At 44.4% G+C, this 19,498-nt stretch overlaps 1 protein-coding gene across 1 annotated transcript in view; it reads left to right on the top strand.

The window, feature by feature from the left end:
• Positions 1 to 19,498, top strand: part of MGAT4B (alpha-1,3-mannosyl-glycoprotein 4-beta-N-acetylglucosaminyltransferase B) — a 519,490-nt gene that overhangs the window by 467,016 nt on the left and 32,976 nt on the right. The window contains 2 exon segments of the mRNA XM_033927559.1: positions 3,554 to 3,632; positions 12,597 to 12,684. Coding sequence (XP_033783450.1) covers positions 3,554 to 3,632; positions 12,597 to 12,684 — 167 coding nt within the window.

Raw genomic sequence — 19,498 nt, 5'->3', positions numbered from 1 at the left:
GGGGGGGGGAGACCGCCCCAGGTATCATCTTGGTGGGGGCGCCAGCATCTCTCCTCTTCTCTGCCCCCTCACTCCTTCCCACTCTCCCACCACCAATACACGTGTACCTTCACTTTCTCCCCCCCCCCCCGCCAGCTTGAGGCCTCCTCGCACTGGCCTTGGTGCTCTCCTTTGACTTTACTTCCAGGTCCCGCAGCTAGGAAGTGACATCAGAGGGAGAGCTGACACTAGCACGGGCAGAGAGTTGGAGATGCTGCCCACGCTGGGAAAGCTAAACAGGTATGGGAGAAGGGAAGGGGTGGGCGCGGGGCAGAGAAGGCGGCGAGGGGGGGGGCGCCTCCCACCCTCGCTACGCCAGTGGATGTGACGGGCTGGCTTTAGAGCATGCAACGGAAACATGGGGAGTGCCGTTCACTTCTGGCTGTTCAGTTGGGTAAGCTGAAGTTCAGAAACAAGACTGCATCAAAGAGTGGTCTGGAGGAGGAGTTTGCACAGTACAAACTCTTCCTCCAGACCGCTCTTTGACACAGGCTTGTTTCTGAACTTCAGCTTACCAGTTCGTCACCTTTTTCAGGGACTGTATGTCACAAAGACTGACTTTTTTTATTTCAGTATTTTAAATATGCCAGTTATTTTATACGGGTTGTTTACTCTTTCAGAAAGTACAAAGACTAGGAGGGCACACCATGAAGTTACATGGTAATACACTTAAATAGGAGCAAATATGTTTTCACTCAGTTCATAGTTAAGCTCTGGAACCCACGGCCAGAGGTAGTAAAAGCTTGGTATAGCTTGGTATAAAAAAAGTTTGGAAAAGTTCCTGGAAGTCAAGTTCATAAACTGTTGTGAAGGTAAACCTGGGGAAAGCCACTGCTTATCCCTGGGATCAGTAGCTATTCTTGGGGATTCTGAAATGTCGCTTCACATTGGGTTTCTGTCAGGTACTTGTGACCTGGATAGGCCACAGTAGAAACCAGGATACTGGGCTAAATAGACCATACGTCTGACCCAGGATAGTAATTTTTACATTCTTATGTTGTACCCTGAAGCGAACCAGTACTGCTTGTGGATGAGTGATCTGGTTGACTGCTTGCTTAATGGCACAGTAACTGCAGTATGGCCACATTTTCCCATAAGCAGAACAAGAAGCCACTCCTCCCCGTTAGCATAACGGGAAACCACTTCCCCCCATAAGCAGAACAGGAAACCACTCCTTATTTTAAGCTGGCAGTTGAGACATTTAGGGCCACTCCTCTAGCGGTGGTGTAGCCTAGAGAGCTGCACGGGAACGGGGACGACGGGAATCCCGCGGGACCCGTGGGGACGCCCCCTAGGGTCGTGGGATTCCTGCGGGGTTGGATCGCAGTGCACTCGAGCCGCGAGGCTAGTCTTCTCCTTACCTGTCCTGCCGCTGCACACAGCCGACCGGAAGTCTTCCCGATGTCAGCGCTGACGTCGGAGGGAGGGCTTAAGCAAAGCCCTTCCTTCCTCCGACGTCAGCGCTGACATCGGGAAGACTTCCGGTCGGCTGTATGCAGCAGGGCAGGTAGGAAGAAGGCAATGGCGTACGAAAGAGGAGGGGGGCGGTCCGCCCCGGGGAGTGTGCACAGCCGGTCAGGTCCCCCGATCGACCGACAACAGGACCGGCCGACAAACCTCCCTGCCCTGTAGCCGCGAATCTAAATTACCTCTTACAGCAGCTGGAGTATTGAAGCTGCTGTAAGAGGTAATTTAGATTCGCGGCTACAGGACAGGGAGATTTGTCCGACCGGGCCTGTTCTGTTGTCGGTCGGGTGGGGAAGCGCCACAAAGGTAAGGGACAGGGAGGGAGAAAGGGAGGAAAGGTGGAGTGGAGAAGAAAAGACGCTTAAGGGAAATGGGTAAAACTGAGGGGGGAGAAGGCCGCTGAAAGCACTGGGGAAGACAAAGGGGTGGAGAAGGACGTTGAAAGGACATGGGGAAAATGGGAGGGGGGGGAAGGATGCTGAAAGCACATGGGGAAGACAGAGGGGGGGAAGGATGCTGAAAGCACATGGGGAAAACAGGGGTGGAGAAGGCCGCTGAAAGGACATGGGGAAGACAGAGGGGGGAGAAGGCCGCTGAAAGGACATGGGGAAGACAGAGGGGGGAGAAGGACGCTGAAAGGACATAGGGAAGGCAGAGGGGGGAGAAGGATGCTACCTGACAGGACATGGGGAAGATGGGGGGGGGGAGAAGGACATGAAAGGAAATGGGGAAGAGGGAGTGGGGAGAAGACGCTGGCAGGGAAGAAGACAGAGGTGCCAGACTAAGGGGGGAGCGGAGGGGAAAAGATGGGTGCCAGACCAATTTGGAAGGGGGGAGAAAGGGAGAGGCACAGTAACAGAGCAAATGGAAGATGCAGAGAGAAGAGAGATAGTGGATGGAAGGAATTGAATGCAAACATGAGGAAAGCAGAAACCAGGCAACAAAGATAGGAAAAAAATTCTATTTCTTCTTTTTTTTTTTTTTTTGCTTCAGGATAAAGTAGTATATTAGTTGTGTTGATAAAAATTTATAAACATTAGAGGTTCTGGTAGAAACCCGTTTACAAAGTATGTATTCTTTCCAATTAATATTTCCAAATTAATAAAGTCTTTTTGCTTATTTTTAAATGGGTTTCTAACAGAGCCTTTAATTCAGTAGCATAATTAAATGAAATATCTATTTCTGAAGTTTATAGGGACGGGCGGGGACGGAGGGGATTCCTAACGGGGATGGGCGGGGACGGAGGGGATTCCTCGCGGAGACGGGTGGGAGTCCTTGCGGGGACGGGTGGGACTTTGGCGGGGATGGGTGGGATTTCTGTCCCCGCGCAACTCTCTAGTGTAGCCAGACAGGCCAGTTTTGGGTAGGCCTGAGCCCAAAGTAGATGGGCATTAAATTTTCTCTCCTTCCTACCCCCTATGCCCCCCCAACTCAAAATATAAATACCTTAGCTGGCAAAGAACCCCAAGTTCTGCCAGCTGAGTACCACCTCCACTGGCAGGCAGAAATCCTACCAGACTATCAGTGGTAATACTCCTGGGCTGCAGATGACACTCTGTACATGCTCAGTTTTTGTGGCTGATGGGGATTTGTCTGCACAAACATGGGTGTGCCATTACTGGGTAAATTAGTGGGTGGGCCCCTGGAAACTTGCATACATATATGTCAATTCCCTCTAAATACATCAACACATGATTTAGAAGGGATGTAAGGAGGCAGCCAATGGGTTAAATTTACCACTGCCAGTAACAAGTAGCTGCTGTTCATTCATTATTGACTACAGATATGTCCTACAAGGCAGGATCCCAGAGATAGGGCTGTATGTTTTGACTTCAGTGGCAAAGTCTGTTGTGAAGCATCTGATCAGTTGTTAACCTCTTTATTTCTGTGCATCAAAGTAAACCACATTACTGTCATAAACAGGAATGCACTTTTCCCGTTTTGAAATAGATTTCCATTCCCTTTCACTCTGGGATAAGATGGAAGATAATTGTTTCTTTTGCAGAAGCTGCTGATCGCTGACAGCCTGGATCTCTCTGTCTTACAGGTTCTTTTTCCGCAGTGGCAATATCGAGCATCCAGAAGACAAGCTTTTCAATACAACGGTGGAAGTGCTGCCCTTTGATGTAAGTTTGTGGGGCAGGGGAATTAAATTAATATCTGAGAAGGAGGAAGCAGACAGCAGGGTCCACTTCAGCATCTATTATGTGCTATTGGGGTAAACGTTCACATAGCATGAACACTTTACACAGGTGGATTGGTTGAACCTGCCTATATGAATTTTTACATATATGGAAAAGAGATGATATCCTTTAAACCAGGGGTGTCCAACCTGCAGCCCAGTGAAGTATTTTGTGTGGCCCTGGTCAAGGGCGATGCAGTGTTTTACTCTGCTGCCCCTGGGTGTTTACCGTCTAGCCGTCTCCCTCCTCTCTCTTGCTGCAGCGTTTGCGCAGCCCCAGAAACAATTTTTTCAGCCAATGCAGCTCAGGGAAGCCAAAAGGTTGGACATCCCTGCTTTAAACCATCCCACTTATCATAAGGTAATAAGTATTTTCAATGCTAAGAGAGCCTCAGAGGTACCACCATGATACTCAAAATGTTTTCATTGTATCTGGCTTCACGTACCGCATCCTCACTGGGTCATGATGAATTAGCATTTCTTAACTATCAAACTTTATTGTGAAGATTATTTTTAATATATTTATAATACTTAATAGTACTTAGCTTTTGTTAGTTTAGTGGTCTAACTTGCAGGACACTTGTGCCAACATGTTTCACCCAGAGGATTTGTTTGATCTCCAGGGATAGTATCCTTGAAAAAACCCTCTGGGTGAAACTTGTTGGCACGAGTATCCCTGCAAGTTAGACCACTAAACTAACAAAATCTAAGTACTAAGTACTATTAAGTATTATAAATATATTAAAAATAATCTTTACAATAAAGTTTGATAGTTAAGAAATGCTAATTCATCATGACCCAGTGGTCCATGAAGCCAGATACAGTGAAAACATTTTGAGGGTCTGTTAGCATTGAAAATACTTATTACCTTATGATAAGTGTGAGAATAAGGGGAATGGTTTAAAGCACTGTTCTTCAACCCCCGATCCGCAGACCGATGCCGGTCTGTAGGAAATTTCTGCCGGTCTGCCGGCAAGATTAAGGTGACCATAGGTCTCGTTTTCAGACCTCTTGTCCCGTTGTCCCATTGTCTCTTGACCCGTTGTCCCCACACACAGCTTCGGGACAGCGTCCCAAAGCTGTGCTCAGGGACAACGGGACAGGCGATCTCTACCTGTCGCTCAAAAAAAAAAAAGCCTTCCTCCTTTCTTTCCCCGGGTTGGCTGCTATCTTACCGCCCTGCTGCTAAAGCCAACAGGAAGTCTTCTTTCTGACGTCAATTCTGACGTCGGAGAGGACGTTCTGGGCCAGCCAATCGCTGCCTGGCTGGCCCAGAATGTCCAAAGAAGACTTCGTGTTGGCTGTAGCAGCAGCAGGGCGGTAAGATAGCAGCCGACCCAGGGAAAGGAAGGAGGGAGGCAAGCAGGCTGGCTTTGGCCAGGGAGGGAGGGAGAGAGGTAAGCAGGCAGGCAGGCTGGCTTCGGGGGTGGGAGTAGGAAAAAGTTTGGAAGGCACCGGGGGCACTAAGGGGGCACTGGGGGCACTAAGGACATGGGAAGGAAAGAGGGAGGGAATAGAAAGGGACAATTCTTGGGCCTGAGTGCAGAAAGAAAGAAATGAAAGAAAGGATACACAGACAGAAGGAAATGCAACCAGAGACTCATGAAATCACCAGACAGCAAAGGTAGGAAAAATGATTTTATTTTCAATTTAGTGATCAAAACGTGTCAGTTTTGAGAATTTATATCTGCTGTCTATATTTGTCTGAGGTGACCGAGCTCGCGGAGATGGGGCGGAAACGGGGTTTTAAAATTTTAGTCCTAGTAGTTTGCCGGTCCACAAAATAATTATTTTATTTCTGCCGGTCCATGGGTGTAAAAAGGTTGAAAAACTGGTTTAAAGGATATCATCTCTTTTCTATATATGTTGAACTCTTCTCTCACAAAAGTTTTCATTGTAAATTGACAGTGCAGTTTACTAATTAATTATATGAATTTTTAGGCACCTGAATCCACACTTGCACTTAACTAACTTTATGGGGGGAGGAGCTTTGAAATTATGCATTTTAAGACAGAATATGTGGATGCCTTTAGCCCACAATACTCCACTGATTTTAAGAAGGAAAGTACTTTCACTTTGAAACTTGCTGTATGTAGGTATCATGTATTTGCATCCACTTCCTGTTCATGTAGAATTTTGCTGAACATAATCGTGTCTATAGCACTTCTAGACATATACTGCACTGTACACGATATATGCAGGTACTTTCTCCCAATCTAAGCTTTTTGTACCTGGGGAAATGGAGAGTTAAGTGATTTGCCCAAGGTCACAAGGAGCTGCAGTGGGAATTGAACCCTGTTTGCCAGGATCAAAGCCCACTTAACTAACCAGTCATGATGGGGTTTTGTTTTTTTTTAGCACTGACCACCACTGGCTAAATTAGACTTGGATATTCGATACCAGTTCATGCCCAGGCACCAGCAATGGATATTTGGGCTTGTAGCACCATGCCATGGCTGCCGGCACTTAGGCAAGTCCTGGCTGATATTGGCTGAGACTTTGATAAGATGGCCTATCATTTGCCTCCCATTCTGCTCCCCAACTCCAAAACCACTATGAGCCACCCCCCAGAGTTGCCTGTTGTCTGATGGGACAGGGTTGGAGCAATCCCCTTTCTACTCCTGCTTCATTGGCTCTGGGTCTCAGAATGACAGTGCTGACCCCTAATGGCAGTTTCATGGTACTTCCTTAGGTGTCAGCCTTCCAAATAAGGGCTGAAAGTGACTCTGTATTGGAGTGGAGAGTGTGCATTAGTTTTATAGACACAGTTGAAAATCCTTTACTTATATTTAAGTTTCAAATAATCTACACATGTGGCACTAATATTTGTACTTTACACCATCATTCAACATTGCATCCATGCTTTTAGCTGAATAACAAAAGACTATTAAATGCATTGTGTAGGGTGGAGGAAAGAGAAAGGCGGGATTTATATTGCTAAGATTTATATTGCTAAGAAGCATTGTATTCGTTCACCTGCATTTATATCTTGATATCGGTTCACATCAGAATTCATTAAAAAAAAATATCAGTGTACCTGAGAACCTTATATATAAAAATCATCTGGGTTTGAAGTTAGGCGCCATATTAAACCTATCCTTTCCTTCTCATCCTGCTAAGCCAGTCCAGATAGATTGGTTATATTGCCCTCTCAGAAGATGAGAAATGCAGAGAACCTGCCTCATTTGTGATAAGGGGGCCACATTGAAGGCACTGTAACAGAAATGGATGGCTGCGGCTGGGCAGCAGGCTTCCTTACCATTTTGCCACCGAGCTGCAAAAATCTGGCATCGCTTAGAGAGAGAGAAATTCTCAGCTTTGGGAACCACAGTAGTACTTTTCCCACCCCTGGAGAATGGAGGAGTCCTAAGGATGCCAGTTTGGGGTCCTTAGGGGACCTGGGTGCCCCAAATGATACAAGATTAAACAGATCATATCCGCATGTCTAAAAATAAATTTTTTCATTAAATAAGCTACACCAAACATGAACCACCTGTCGTGTATACTGCATGAGGTGCGTTAACTGCAAAATCTAAACAATAAAATAAAAATACTACTATACTATGGATTATTTCTATAGCGCTACCAGATGCACGCAGCACTGCACAGTCACAAAGAGTAAGAAAGCAGTCCCTGCTCGAAAGAGCTTACACTTCTCCCTCCGGATTCGCGGGGGATAGGGGCAGAGCCAGACCGCGAATGGTGAAATACCGCGAATATCTTTTGGTCCGGCTCTGACCCACCCCGCCTCCCTCCCGGCCTTACCTGGTGGTCTAGCCGTGAGTTCCCATAGTCTCTCGAGACTACGACGGGAACTCCCCACAGCCATTTCCTATTGGCGATCTATACGGGGCAGGAGCGTAGCAAGATCGCTCCTGCCCCGAAAGTCCACTAGACTACCAGGTAAGGTCGGGATGCCAGGGGGGAAAGCTAAACTATGGGTTTTTTTTTTCTTTTTTTCCCCCTCCCCCAAAAAATCACAAATATGTGAAATCGTGATTGCCGAGATCGCGAATGGGGAGGGGGAAGTGTACAATCTAAACAGGCAGGATATCTTGGATATAGTTAAAGGGAATAGTTAATCAGCTGGCTGGGTTGGAGGGCAGAAAGGAGTACAGGACAATCAAGCCATTGTGACATCACTGATGAGGTTGGCTCTTATTAGTGGAATGAGGCATTATGACATCACAATCTCAGCTCTGCTTCCCAAAGACTGAAACTCTTCACACTACTACTACTATTAATGATTTCTATAGCGCTACCAGACGTACACAGCACTGCACAGAATCACAAAGAGTAAGAAAGAGCTTACAATCTAAACAGGCAAGACAGACAGGATGTCTTGGATACAGTTAAGGGGAACAGTTAATCAGAAATTAACCATGTTGCTAAAAATCTACTATTAACAAAGATAGTAGTTCACAAAACAACATAGAATGTGGCAATAGTTCTGTCAGGGGATCAAATCCAATTATTAATAAGAACTTCATTTCAAAACATACCTCCTTACATCCATCATATTAAAAGGTTATCTTGAAAACGCCATAACATATTTGGAAAAAAACTGTTTTGAAACAAACATAAATTTGACTAATATTATCTAGAATGACTACAAGGCATTCTGCATGACACACACTGAAGGACAGTTCCCACTGCAGTTAATATATTACAATACAATCTACCATTCTTGATGGTGCACAATGCACCCCACTTTCTAAACTATATCTTGTAACTGTAACTCCTCAATGCCCCTAGTGACTAAGAACATAAGAAGTTGCCTCCGCTGAGGCAGACCATAGGTCCATCCTGCCCAGCGGTCCGCTCCCGCGGCGGCCCATCAGGCCCATCGCCTGAGTAGTGGTCTATACCTATCTATACCCTTCAATCCCTTTTTCTTCTAGGAATCTATCCAAACCTTCTTTGAAACCATTTAATGTTTTCTTGTCTACAACAGCCTCTGGAAGCGCGTTCCATGTATCCACCACCCTCTGAGTGAAAAAGAACTTCCTAGCGTTTGTTCTAAACCTGTCCCCTTTCAATTTCTCCGAGTGCCCCCTTGTACTTGTGGCGCCCCTTAATTTGAAAAATCTGCCCCTGTCTATTTTTTCTATGCCCTTCAGGATCTTGAAGGTTTCTATCATGTCTCCTCTAAGTCTTCGCTTTTCCAGGGAGAAAAGTCCCAACTGCTTCAATCTGTCGGTATATGGGAGATTTTCCATTCCCTTTATCAGTTTGGTTGCTCTTCTTTGTACTCCCTCAAGTACCGCCATGTCTTTCTTGAGGTACGGCGACCAGTACTGGACACAGTACTCCAGATGCGGCCATACCATTGCACGATACAGCGGCATGATGACTTCCTTCGTCCTGGTCGTAATACCCTTCTTAATGATACCCAGCATTCTGTTTGCTTTCCTAGAGGCTGTGGCGCATTGCGCCGATGCCTTCAGTGTTGCGTCTACCATCACTCCCAGGTCTCTCTCCAGGTTACTAACCCCTAGTGGTGTTCCCCCCATTTTGTATGTGAACATCGGGTTCTTTTTCCCCACGTGCATGACCTTGCATTTCCCCACGTTGAAGCTCATCTGCCACTTTTCGGCCCACTTTTCCAGCTGCGTTAGATCCTTTTGGAGATCCTCGCAGTCTTCCTTGGTTTGAGCCCTGCTGTATAGTTTGGTGTCATCTGCAAATTTAATGACTTCACACTTAGTTCCCGCCTCTAGATCATTTATGTAGATATTGAACAAGAGCGGTCCCAGCACCGACCCTTGCGGAACTCCGCTCGTGACCCCTTTCCAGTCTGAGTAGTGTCCCTTTACGCCAACCCTCTGCTTCCTGTTTGCCAGCCAGTTTTTGATCCATCGGTGGACCTCCCCTTGTACCCCGTGGTTCCATATCTTTTTAAGCAGTCTCTCGTGTGGCACCTTGTCGAAGGCTTTTTGGAAGTCAAGGTAAATGATGTCTATAGATTCCCCTTTATCCACCTGGCTGTTCACTCCCTCAAAGAAGTACAATAAGTTTGTGAGGCATGACCTACCCTTACAGAAGCCATGTTGACTCGGTTTTAGCTGCCCATTTTTTTCGATGTGTTCACAGATGCTGTCTTTAATCAGTGCCTCCATCATCTTTCCCGGGACTGAGGTCAGGCTCACCGGCCTGTAGTTTCCCGGGTCCCCCCTTGCGCCCTTCTTGAAGATGGGCGTGACATTTGCTATTTTCCAATCCTCCGGGATCTCTCCGGTTTTTAAGGATAGGTTGCATATCTGTCGAAGTGGCTCCGCTATTACGTCTTTTAGTTCCTTGAGTACCCTTGGGTGAATGCCATCCGGACCCGGCGATTTGTCGCTCTTTAGTCTGTCAATCTGCTTGAGTACATCCTCTTGGCTTACCTCTAAATCGACCAGCTTATCGTCTTGGTCTCCTATTACGATCTCCTCGGGTTCTGGAATGGTGGTTATATTCTCCATCGTGAAGACTGACGTGAAGAACTCATTTAACCTGTCAGCTATCTCTTTCTCTTCTTTTACAACTCCCTTTCTGTCTCCATCGTCCAATGGTCCCACAGTTAAAATTGCACCGGTGTGTGAACAAGTATGGAGTCACCCTGCAGGCACTGCATTAATATGAACAAAACCAAAATACAGAACCAATGCATAAAGTTCCAGGTTCGGTTTTCAAAAGAAAATTGAATTGTCAGACTGAACAGAATGGCAAAATCCCAAAACAATGCAACTTGCAAAATGAAAAATCCCAAAGAGAAAACTCTGGGTGAGTTCAGGATTTCTCCTCACAATAATCTCCTCCGTGGTTTTATTCTCCACAGAGCTTTCTTGCCATAAGGCTTTCAAAGCCTGCTGCAGGTTGCAGAAAAGTTCAGTTCTCTGCTATCATACACTACTATTCAACAGTCTTAACTAGCAAAGCCTCCAGCACTGCTGGGTCTAGGGGAGTGCCTAAAAGTTTGCCTGCAAAAGCACAAAACAGCTTTCCAAAATCCCTCCCAGGTGTTGGCAAACTTCTCCCCACAAAAGCACTCCCAGCTTCTTAACAAAATGTGCAGAGAATCAAAATAGCAACAATCCCACAGTTCAAGCAGTCAATGAAAGTGGCTGGAAAACAAAACAACCTCAGCCAACAATAGCAACAAAAAAAGAAAACTCACAGTTTTGTGCTCAGTCTTTGCAAAAGGCTGCCAAGGCTCTTTCCTTTCCTTTCTGCTCCACAGTGACTTGTGCTGCAAACAGCCTCTTCCACACCCAGGTCTGTGGCATTACCCTAGCTTGAGCCAGCAATGCTCTACTTGGGAAGAGACCCCTGTCTTCCCTCTCACCTCCCCTGCCAAGTGCAAACTACTGGCTTTTCATAGGAGGAGCCACGCCCTGTTCTAACTGAGCTTCTCTCTGGCTCCCCCAGTGGACACTAGGTAAATCATAGGGACCAAGGCAGGCACGGAGCCTGACTGGTCACAATCTAGAGCATATTTTGCCAAAGAGCGCTTAAATATATCCATATGACATCACAATTGTGTTATAAAATATTGTGTGTATATATATATATATATATATATATATATATTAATTCTTAATATATATAATTCTTATATATATTAATTCTGTTATCTTCTTGAGTGGAGGAGTGGCCTTAAGGTTATGGGTTCAATCCCTGGGCAAGTCACCTAAACCTCCATTGCCCCAGATACTATAATTAGATTGTGATCCCACTGGGACAGATAGGGAAAATACTTAGAATACCTGATTATTATTTGTAAATAGCTCTAATCTTGTTCTCCTAATCCATGTATTACAAAGATATCACAGAAGTCAAGAGACACAAATTTCATCTTTTTGCTTGTAGAACACATAAATAATGCTTATAGTTCCTCACTACAGCAATTTACCACATGCAAACACCACATGAGCTGCTTTAACCACCAGGCCACACCTCCATTCCATTATCTATGGCCTGGACTGTTTTAGGATTGGTGACTGCAGATTCAGGGGAGGAGCATTGGTTACATGGTGCTGTGGTTAAACATGGTATTACATAAAATGAATCACATGATCAGTTACAGAATCACATGATCAGTTACAGATGTTGCATTCCATCCAGTGGCAGTCAGTGGACTATTTTTATTTATTTAAAAAAATGTTCAACTCACTAACAAGCAAACATACACAATTATGAACAAAGAAACACAATAAACTTGACAAAACATTGCTGGACCAACAAATAATAAAATCAGGAGAAAACCATATTTCAAACCTTCTTTTCCTTTCTTCTTCAAGGACATATTTCACTGTCTCATATCTACATAAATTATTAAAAATCAATTAAAAGCTAAAATGAAGACGAATGTCTTAAGTAACTTCCTAAACAGTACCACGTTTTTACAAAGTCATATCACTCCAGACATCTCATTCCATAAAACTGAACCTACAACTGAGAAGCACAATTTTCTGGTACTACTGACATATCCCACTTCGTCTCTCTTTGGTACACCTAAGAGCATTCCATTTTCTGATCTTAACGTTCTACTTGGTTTATTCATTGTCAGGCATTTGGTCAGATAATCAGTTAAAGTAGCATGTATCCCTTGGTGACTAAAAACACTTTAGATCAGGGATCTCAAAGTCCCTCCTTGAGGGCCGCAATCCAGTCGGGTTTTTAGGATTTCCCCAATGAATATGCATTGAAAGCAGTGCATGCACATAGATCTCATGCAGAAATCCTGAAAACCCGACTGGATTGCGGCCCTCAAGGAGGGGCTTTGAGACAGAGGTATTTTTTGTTTGGCCTTTGCAGAATTTGTTTACTCTTAATCATGTAATATGTAGCATTTTTACCATGAATAATCCAGCAGGTCCCGGCCACAAGCTTTTTACTTAAATGGCTTTTTCTCTGTTCATCACAGAGTTTACAGTCGGATAAGGAAGCTCTCCAGGAGGGAAGAGGGACTTCACCAAAGTACCACAGGACATCAGATGGGTACATCCAGATAGGTGAGTGTCAATGGGGCTGTCGCTTCTCCATGTAAAACTCCATCTCAAAATACACCACTAGCAAATTCAGCTGGGAATATAGGCCATTCTCAGCAACATATGTACTTGAAGCATTAAAGCTAGGATCTGCAACACATTCTGCTCTTGTGAGGAAAAGACCATGATTGTGAATTCATGTCCCTTCTTCAACTACCATAGAAAAGCAATTACAGTATTTTCTCCTTTGTGTCCTCCCCTTGGGAGCCTAAAGAATGGCATTTTGAATAATATGAATATTTTGCAACTTTTATTCATCTATATGGTAATACAAGATAAGTCATTTATTTCAGGGTTGCACTGTCGTCCATCATGAGCAGGTTGCTCTTGAAGACAGGATCTAACCCAGGGGTGTCCAATGTCGGTCCTCGAGGGCCGCAGTCCAGTCGGATTTTCAGGATTTCCCCAATGAATATACATGAGGTCTATTTGCATGCACTGCTTTCATTGTATGCTAATAGATCTCATGCATATCCATTGGGGAAATCCTGAAAACCCGACTGGATTGCGGCCCTCGAGGACCGACATTGGACACCCCTGATCTAACCTATTAACTCAAGTTTACTAGGGTTTACTACCCTGATCATATGGTAAAAACCTTCAAGGCAGCTTACAGTAAAGGACAGAATGTGCTCAAGATATAGACATGATAGTGATGGTAAGGTGGGTAGAACTACAAATTCAGTAAGAAAAAAGATGTAATATAAAGAAATTTAAAAGAAAAACCACAAATGAAATAAGGTGATATCTTTTTAATTGGACTAAATGCATTTTATGATGAGCTATCGAAGGTAACCTTTTGACACCTACCAGACTGGCTTTCTCTCCCACTATAAAGACATTTAAAACTGCTCAGCCACCTTTCTTTTTTTAAAAAAATTCTTTTATATAATACTGTATTTTGTCTTACTTTTTTCTTGGTTTATTTATCTTTACACATCCAGGGAGGGTGGGGGGGTTGGGTGGTTGGGAGAAAATATTAATAATGATATTTTAGGTAACTTGGTTTCATATTATATTATTTACTTGGTTCTTATGTTATTACTATATGCAAAGTAATGTAATTATTGAATGATACTTCTGTTATCTATATAGATATTAGTGTTATGACTGAATGCAATAATATACTGTTCTTTTATTTATATAACACTGTTCTTGTTTAAAAATCAATAAAGAATTAATAAAAAATAAAAAAATTCTTTATTCATTTTCAAACTTAGAATAAGTGTGACAAATGTTCAAACAAATTAACAATAAATACATCACTTAATAATCAGCAATGATACAAATCATAAACTCTTATCACCCCCCTTCCCATCCTTTCCTAACATATGATCAAATATCTTATAGAATATGTAATAATAAAAATAATCCCCCCTCCCCCCTCACTACTAAACTTGTAAATTTAATGGAAACAATGTCATCTAATCAGTACAATACTTTGTTAATGGCTCCCACACATCCTGAAATTTCCTAAAACAACCCCGCTGTATTGCATAAAATCTCTCCATTTTATAAACATGTCATAAAGAATTCCACCAAAAATTATAATTTAATCTACTCCAATCTTTCCAATTATGTGTAATTTGTTGAATGGCAACACCAGTCATTATGAGTAATAATTTGTTATTTTTTGTAGAAATCTGCCACCTTTCTGTCTCCTGCCCACCCATCCCTCCCTCTTCCTATCCCCCAAATGCTTTCATGTTTTCCTCATATATACTGATATTTGTCTACATTTGCTTTTTTTCTGATCTGAAGATTACCTTCAAAAGCTCATCAATAAAATGCATTGAGTGAATCCAATAAAAAAGGTATCGCCCTATTTCCTTTGGGGTTTTTTGTTTGTTTTATTTCTGTATATTACCACATCATAGGAAAAAAAGGAGGGATAAAACATATGGTAACCTTTCCACAGAGAAATCAAGAGCCTCTCTAAAAATTAGACTAAAACAGCAGCAAAAAAACCCTAATTTTTTTTAAAGATTAGATATTCATTAGGCTGGTAATTTTTTCTCTCTGTTTCCAATTTGTTTTCTCAGAAATTGAGTTAAAGGTTTTCTTTTTCACGTTTTCAACTTGTTTTTATTGCCATTTGTTGGGTCTGTTATGTTACCACCCTATTAACGATTATTGTCAATAATGAAGTCAGCAGAAAGGATGGGCCAATTGTGTCTCCTCCTGCTGTCATGTACCCCCCAAATTCTATAAAGTTGGCACCCAAAGGTTATGGCTTAATCTCGGCATACAAAGGACCCCTTTTACAAAGCTGCAGTAGCAATTCTTCAGCAGTAAATGCATCAAAGCCCATAGGAATTGAATGCATTTGCCGCAGGAGAATCGCTACCACCGCTTTGTAAAAGGGGCCCAAAGTTTTGAATTCACCCTAAAACATTAGCGTCACCTCATAAATGCTTGAGATAGCAAAAGGAAGCAAAATGGCCTGAGGCAGAAGTAGCAAAGTAATTGCGCTGTGATTGTTTTTTCCCATCGTGATGTAAGAAAGGAGGTTTTAGCTCCCAAAAACTAATCAAGAACTTATGCAGTTGGCAGAGGGTCTGAACATACGTGCTCTTAAAATAAATCCAAGTCACCTGAATGAATTATTTTGGCTTCAAAAATCACGGTAAAGCCAAAATTATCCATCCAGAAAGGATGAGGTGTTCTGGGACTGGTAATGTGTTTGTCGAGAGACTCTTTTATAATTAAAGAACTAATCCAATGTTTCCCAAGTTGGCCCTGGAGTACCCCTTGCCAGATAGGTTTCCAGGATATCCACAATGAATATGCATAAAATAGATTTGCATACAATGGAGTCAATAAATGCAAATCAGTCTCATGCATATTCATTGTCAGTATCCTGAAAGCCTGACTGGGAAAGAGGTTACTCCTGGACTGACTTGGGAAGCATTGAACTAGTCAATCTAAATAGAAATGACATGTAGGGAGCAATCTTTGCTCCCTCTCGCTGCTTTGTTTATGTTAATTTTTATTGTGCTTATAAATGCTTTTTACTCGGTTGCCTCTACCAGTTTGAAAAGGATCAGCACAGCTAGTGCATTAACTGATTCTGAGCCAGCTCCATGCAGGTTTCATACTGACACTTGTGCACCATTCGGATGCCTTAAGCAGCATAGAGCAGTGGTCTCAAACTGAAACCCTTTGCAGGGCCACATTTGGGATTTGTAGGTACTTGGAGGGCCTCAGAAAAAATAGTTAATGTCTTTTTTTTTTTTTTTAAATATCATGTTTATTGAGACAAGGAACACTCGGACAGCAACTGCCGCCCACAATACAACAACAATACAGGTGCACAGAGATACATATCAGTCAGTGTGCAACAACATACAGTATACATGGCCTGAACTGTACAGAAAGCAATAAAATGCACATCAGTAGAAGAGACAACGCACCACCTAGCAATAAAAGGGAACAGCATGCTTCCCAGTATCCCCCGTCCACAATTTCTGCTATAGGAATCAACCGGAATCCCCAAACGATTCAAGACAAGCCACTGTCACTCACAACACAGTCAAACCATACGAACCACAAACCAAACCACACGCAACTCAGACAAACAATCACACACATACACACGCTCTAGGACGTACAGACTCTCAAACCCTGGGCAGGAGGGGCGCAGGAAGAGGTACAAAATAAAAATAAAATAAAAACAGCCAGCTCACAAGCCTACCCAAGGGTTCAGTCAACCAGATCTAAGGTCCGTTGCCAGAATGAGCAATAAAGTTTCCAATGAGGCTGAGGTCGAGAAGTGTAGGTGTCCAACTCAAAACGTGCTTGCTGTCGCATCCGGGATGTCCACAGGTTATAGGACGGTACCTCCTCAGTAGTCCAATATTGAGTTGGAGTCGCATGGAGGATAAACTTCTGAGAGGGAAAATCCAGGCCCTGTCAGTAACATCTCCCAATAACAGTGCAGTGGGATTCCAAGGTACTGGACACTGCAGGAGGGCAGCCAAACAGGTCCTCACAGAATCCCAGAAGTGCAGTTTGGTGCAATCAAAGAATGAGTGAATATAATTACCCCCATGGAATTTACATTTAAAACAGATATCATCAGGCCACAGGTCCATAATACAGCCCCGGGCTCGAGTGATATAGGAACGATGCAAAATTTTGTATTGCGTCTCCTGCAAACCTGCCGCCTTCACATGAAGGTAAAGCGTCTGGAAGAGGAGCCTGAGATCATGGAGGGAAACAGACATCCCAAGCTCGGCAGACCACTCGCCCCCCAGAACGCGGAGGCATCCCTCTCCCAAACCATCCCTCCCCGCTCTATACCAGGTGGATATTTTATTGGATGCAGTAGGTGTGGAGAGGAAAACCAGATCCAAAGGGCCAGAGATCCAGCGGTCCCCATGAGCACACACCAAAGAGTGATAATAGTGATGAATTTGCAGAAAAGTGTAGATGTGCGCGGGTGGCAGGTGCCACGACGTCTGCATCTGAGCGAAGGAAGGGAACTCCCCACCCCCCAAAGCCAACACATCACCCAAAGTCGTGTCACGCTCAGTACGATCTCGTAACCCCGCTAGGCCCCCCACTCCAGAAGCAAAATCAGGGTTATGAAGAAGAAAAAGAAAAGGGGATACATTAGACAACCGGCCCTGTAGAACATGCCACCAACGCCATGCCCTACAAAAAGGAAGGAGGAAAGGTAGAACAGAAGGACGAAGCCCCGCGCCCCCTCCTCCCGCCCCATGAAGAAAAGAAGAAAAAGACCAAAGCAAGCAGCAATCTCAAGCAATGCCGCAGGGGAGTAACGGCGTGAGGATACTAATTGTTCATGAATCCAACGGAGAAGCATTATAGACTCTCAGAGCGGGCAATCCCAAGCCTCCCCCTTTCGCGACTCTGGGACAATTTGAGAGAATTGATACGGGTCCTTTTCCCCCTCCATACGAAGGAGCAAATGATAGTCTGGTATGAGCGCTCGTCCGATCGGGAAATCCACACAGGTATGGTTTGCAGTGGGTAGAACAATTTCGGAAACAACACCATTTTGACCAATGCCACTCGCCCCAGTAGCGAGAGAGGAAGCGAGTGCCATTTAAGACAGAGGGTTTTGATCCGTCCGATGGCGGCGGTAATGTTGGCTTCGTACAACTTACGGGGGTATCTATAAAGCATGATACCTAAATACTTCAACTTCCCCGGGGCAACACCCACGCCCAGTTCCTTACACCATGGCTCCGTTGACGAGCCTCCCAACAAAAGAGCCTCCGTCTTATCGAAATTAATTTTTAAACCGGAGAAGACACCATAAGCTCGAATGATGGACATCAGGGCGGGCATAGACCGATCGGCATGATTAACATATATAAAAGCATGTCGTCAGCGAACATACTTATGCGGAACTCATTGCTGCCCACCCGAAGACCCTCCAACTGTGCGTCCTGACGAATTCGTACAGCCAAAGGTTCTAGAGATAGAAGAAAGAGGAGGGGTGAAAGGGGGCAACCCTGACGCGTTCCCCGCCCCAGAGGGAAGGGATCAGAAACTCCACCATTCACTAAGAGCTGAGATCGAGGATGATGATACAGAGCAAGTAACCAGGCAATGAAGTCACCCTGGTTCCCGAAGCGCTCAAGCGTCTGAAATAGATGGGGCCAGGAGACCATATCAAACGCCTTTTCGACGTCTAAGCTAGTGATGAGCGCTCGGTCGGTAATGGCACGGGGAGACTGCAACACTGCTAGAACCCTCAATAGATTCATGGATGCATGCCTGCCTGGTACAAAACCCTTCATGAATAAGAGATGGTAAAAATTTGTTAAGACGCACCGCTAGAATACTAGCCAAAAGTTTTACATCTTGGTTGAGAAGGGAGATAGGTTGGTAAGACCCTAAAGCATCAAGCGGGCGCCCTGGTTTGGGGAGAATAATAACGTGTGCCCTGTTATGGGAATCACCCGGGGGAGTGGAGTTACGGAGTCCCATAAAGTAGTGTTGTAATGAGAGTAAAGCCGACGAATCCAGTAACTTATAAAATTCCGGGCCGAGGCCATCAGGGCCTGGCGTTTTAGCGAGCTTAAGTTTTTTGATGGTTACCTGCAATTCCTCTCCCGAAATAGGGCCGTTAAGAGCAAGGCGTTGAGCATCATTCAAAGTAGAAACATAGAAACATAGAAAAAATCAGCAGAAAAGCCCACCAAGTCTGCCCATTCCAAGTATCCCCTCCCCTGAATTTACTCCCTTAAAGATCCTACGTGAGTATCCCATTTTCTCTTAAAATCCGTCACGCTGCTGGCCTTTATCACCTGGAGTGGGAGTCTGTTTCTATAACCATAAAGCCCTATGACCTCACAATGCAGATGTAAAGAGCTTTAGCCAATAGGAAGAGGAGATGCAAATGTTAAGAGCCTTAGCCAATAGGGAGAGGAGGAGATAGTGGATGCTGTGGCCATTTGGCCTTTATCTGCCATCATAGAAACATAGAAAAAAGCAGCAGAAAAGGGCTATAGCCCACCAAGTCTGCCCATTCCAAGTATCCCCTCCCCTGAATTTACTCCCTTAAAGATCCCAGGTGAGTATCCCATTTTCTCTTAAAATCCGTCACGCTGCTGGCCTTTATCACCTGGGGTGGGAGTCTGTTCCAATGATCCACCACTCTTTCGGTGAAGAAGTACTTCGGTGGAGTCGCCATGAAACTTCCCTCCCCTGATTTTCAGCGGATGCCCTTTGGTGGTCGAGGGTCCCATAAGCCAGAAGATATCATCTTCTGACTCGATGTGTCCCGTGATGTACTTATATGTTT

This window comes from Geotrypetes seraphini, chromosome 18 (genome assembly GCF_902459505.1).
Source record: "Geotrypetes seraphini chromosome 18, aGeoSer1.1, whole genome shotgun sequence".
NCBI lineage: Eukaryota > Metazoa > Chordata > Amphibia > Gymnophiona > Dermophiidae > Geotrypetes > Geotrypetes seraphini.
This window is presented reverse-complemented; position numbering and strand designations above follow the sequence as displayed.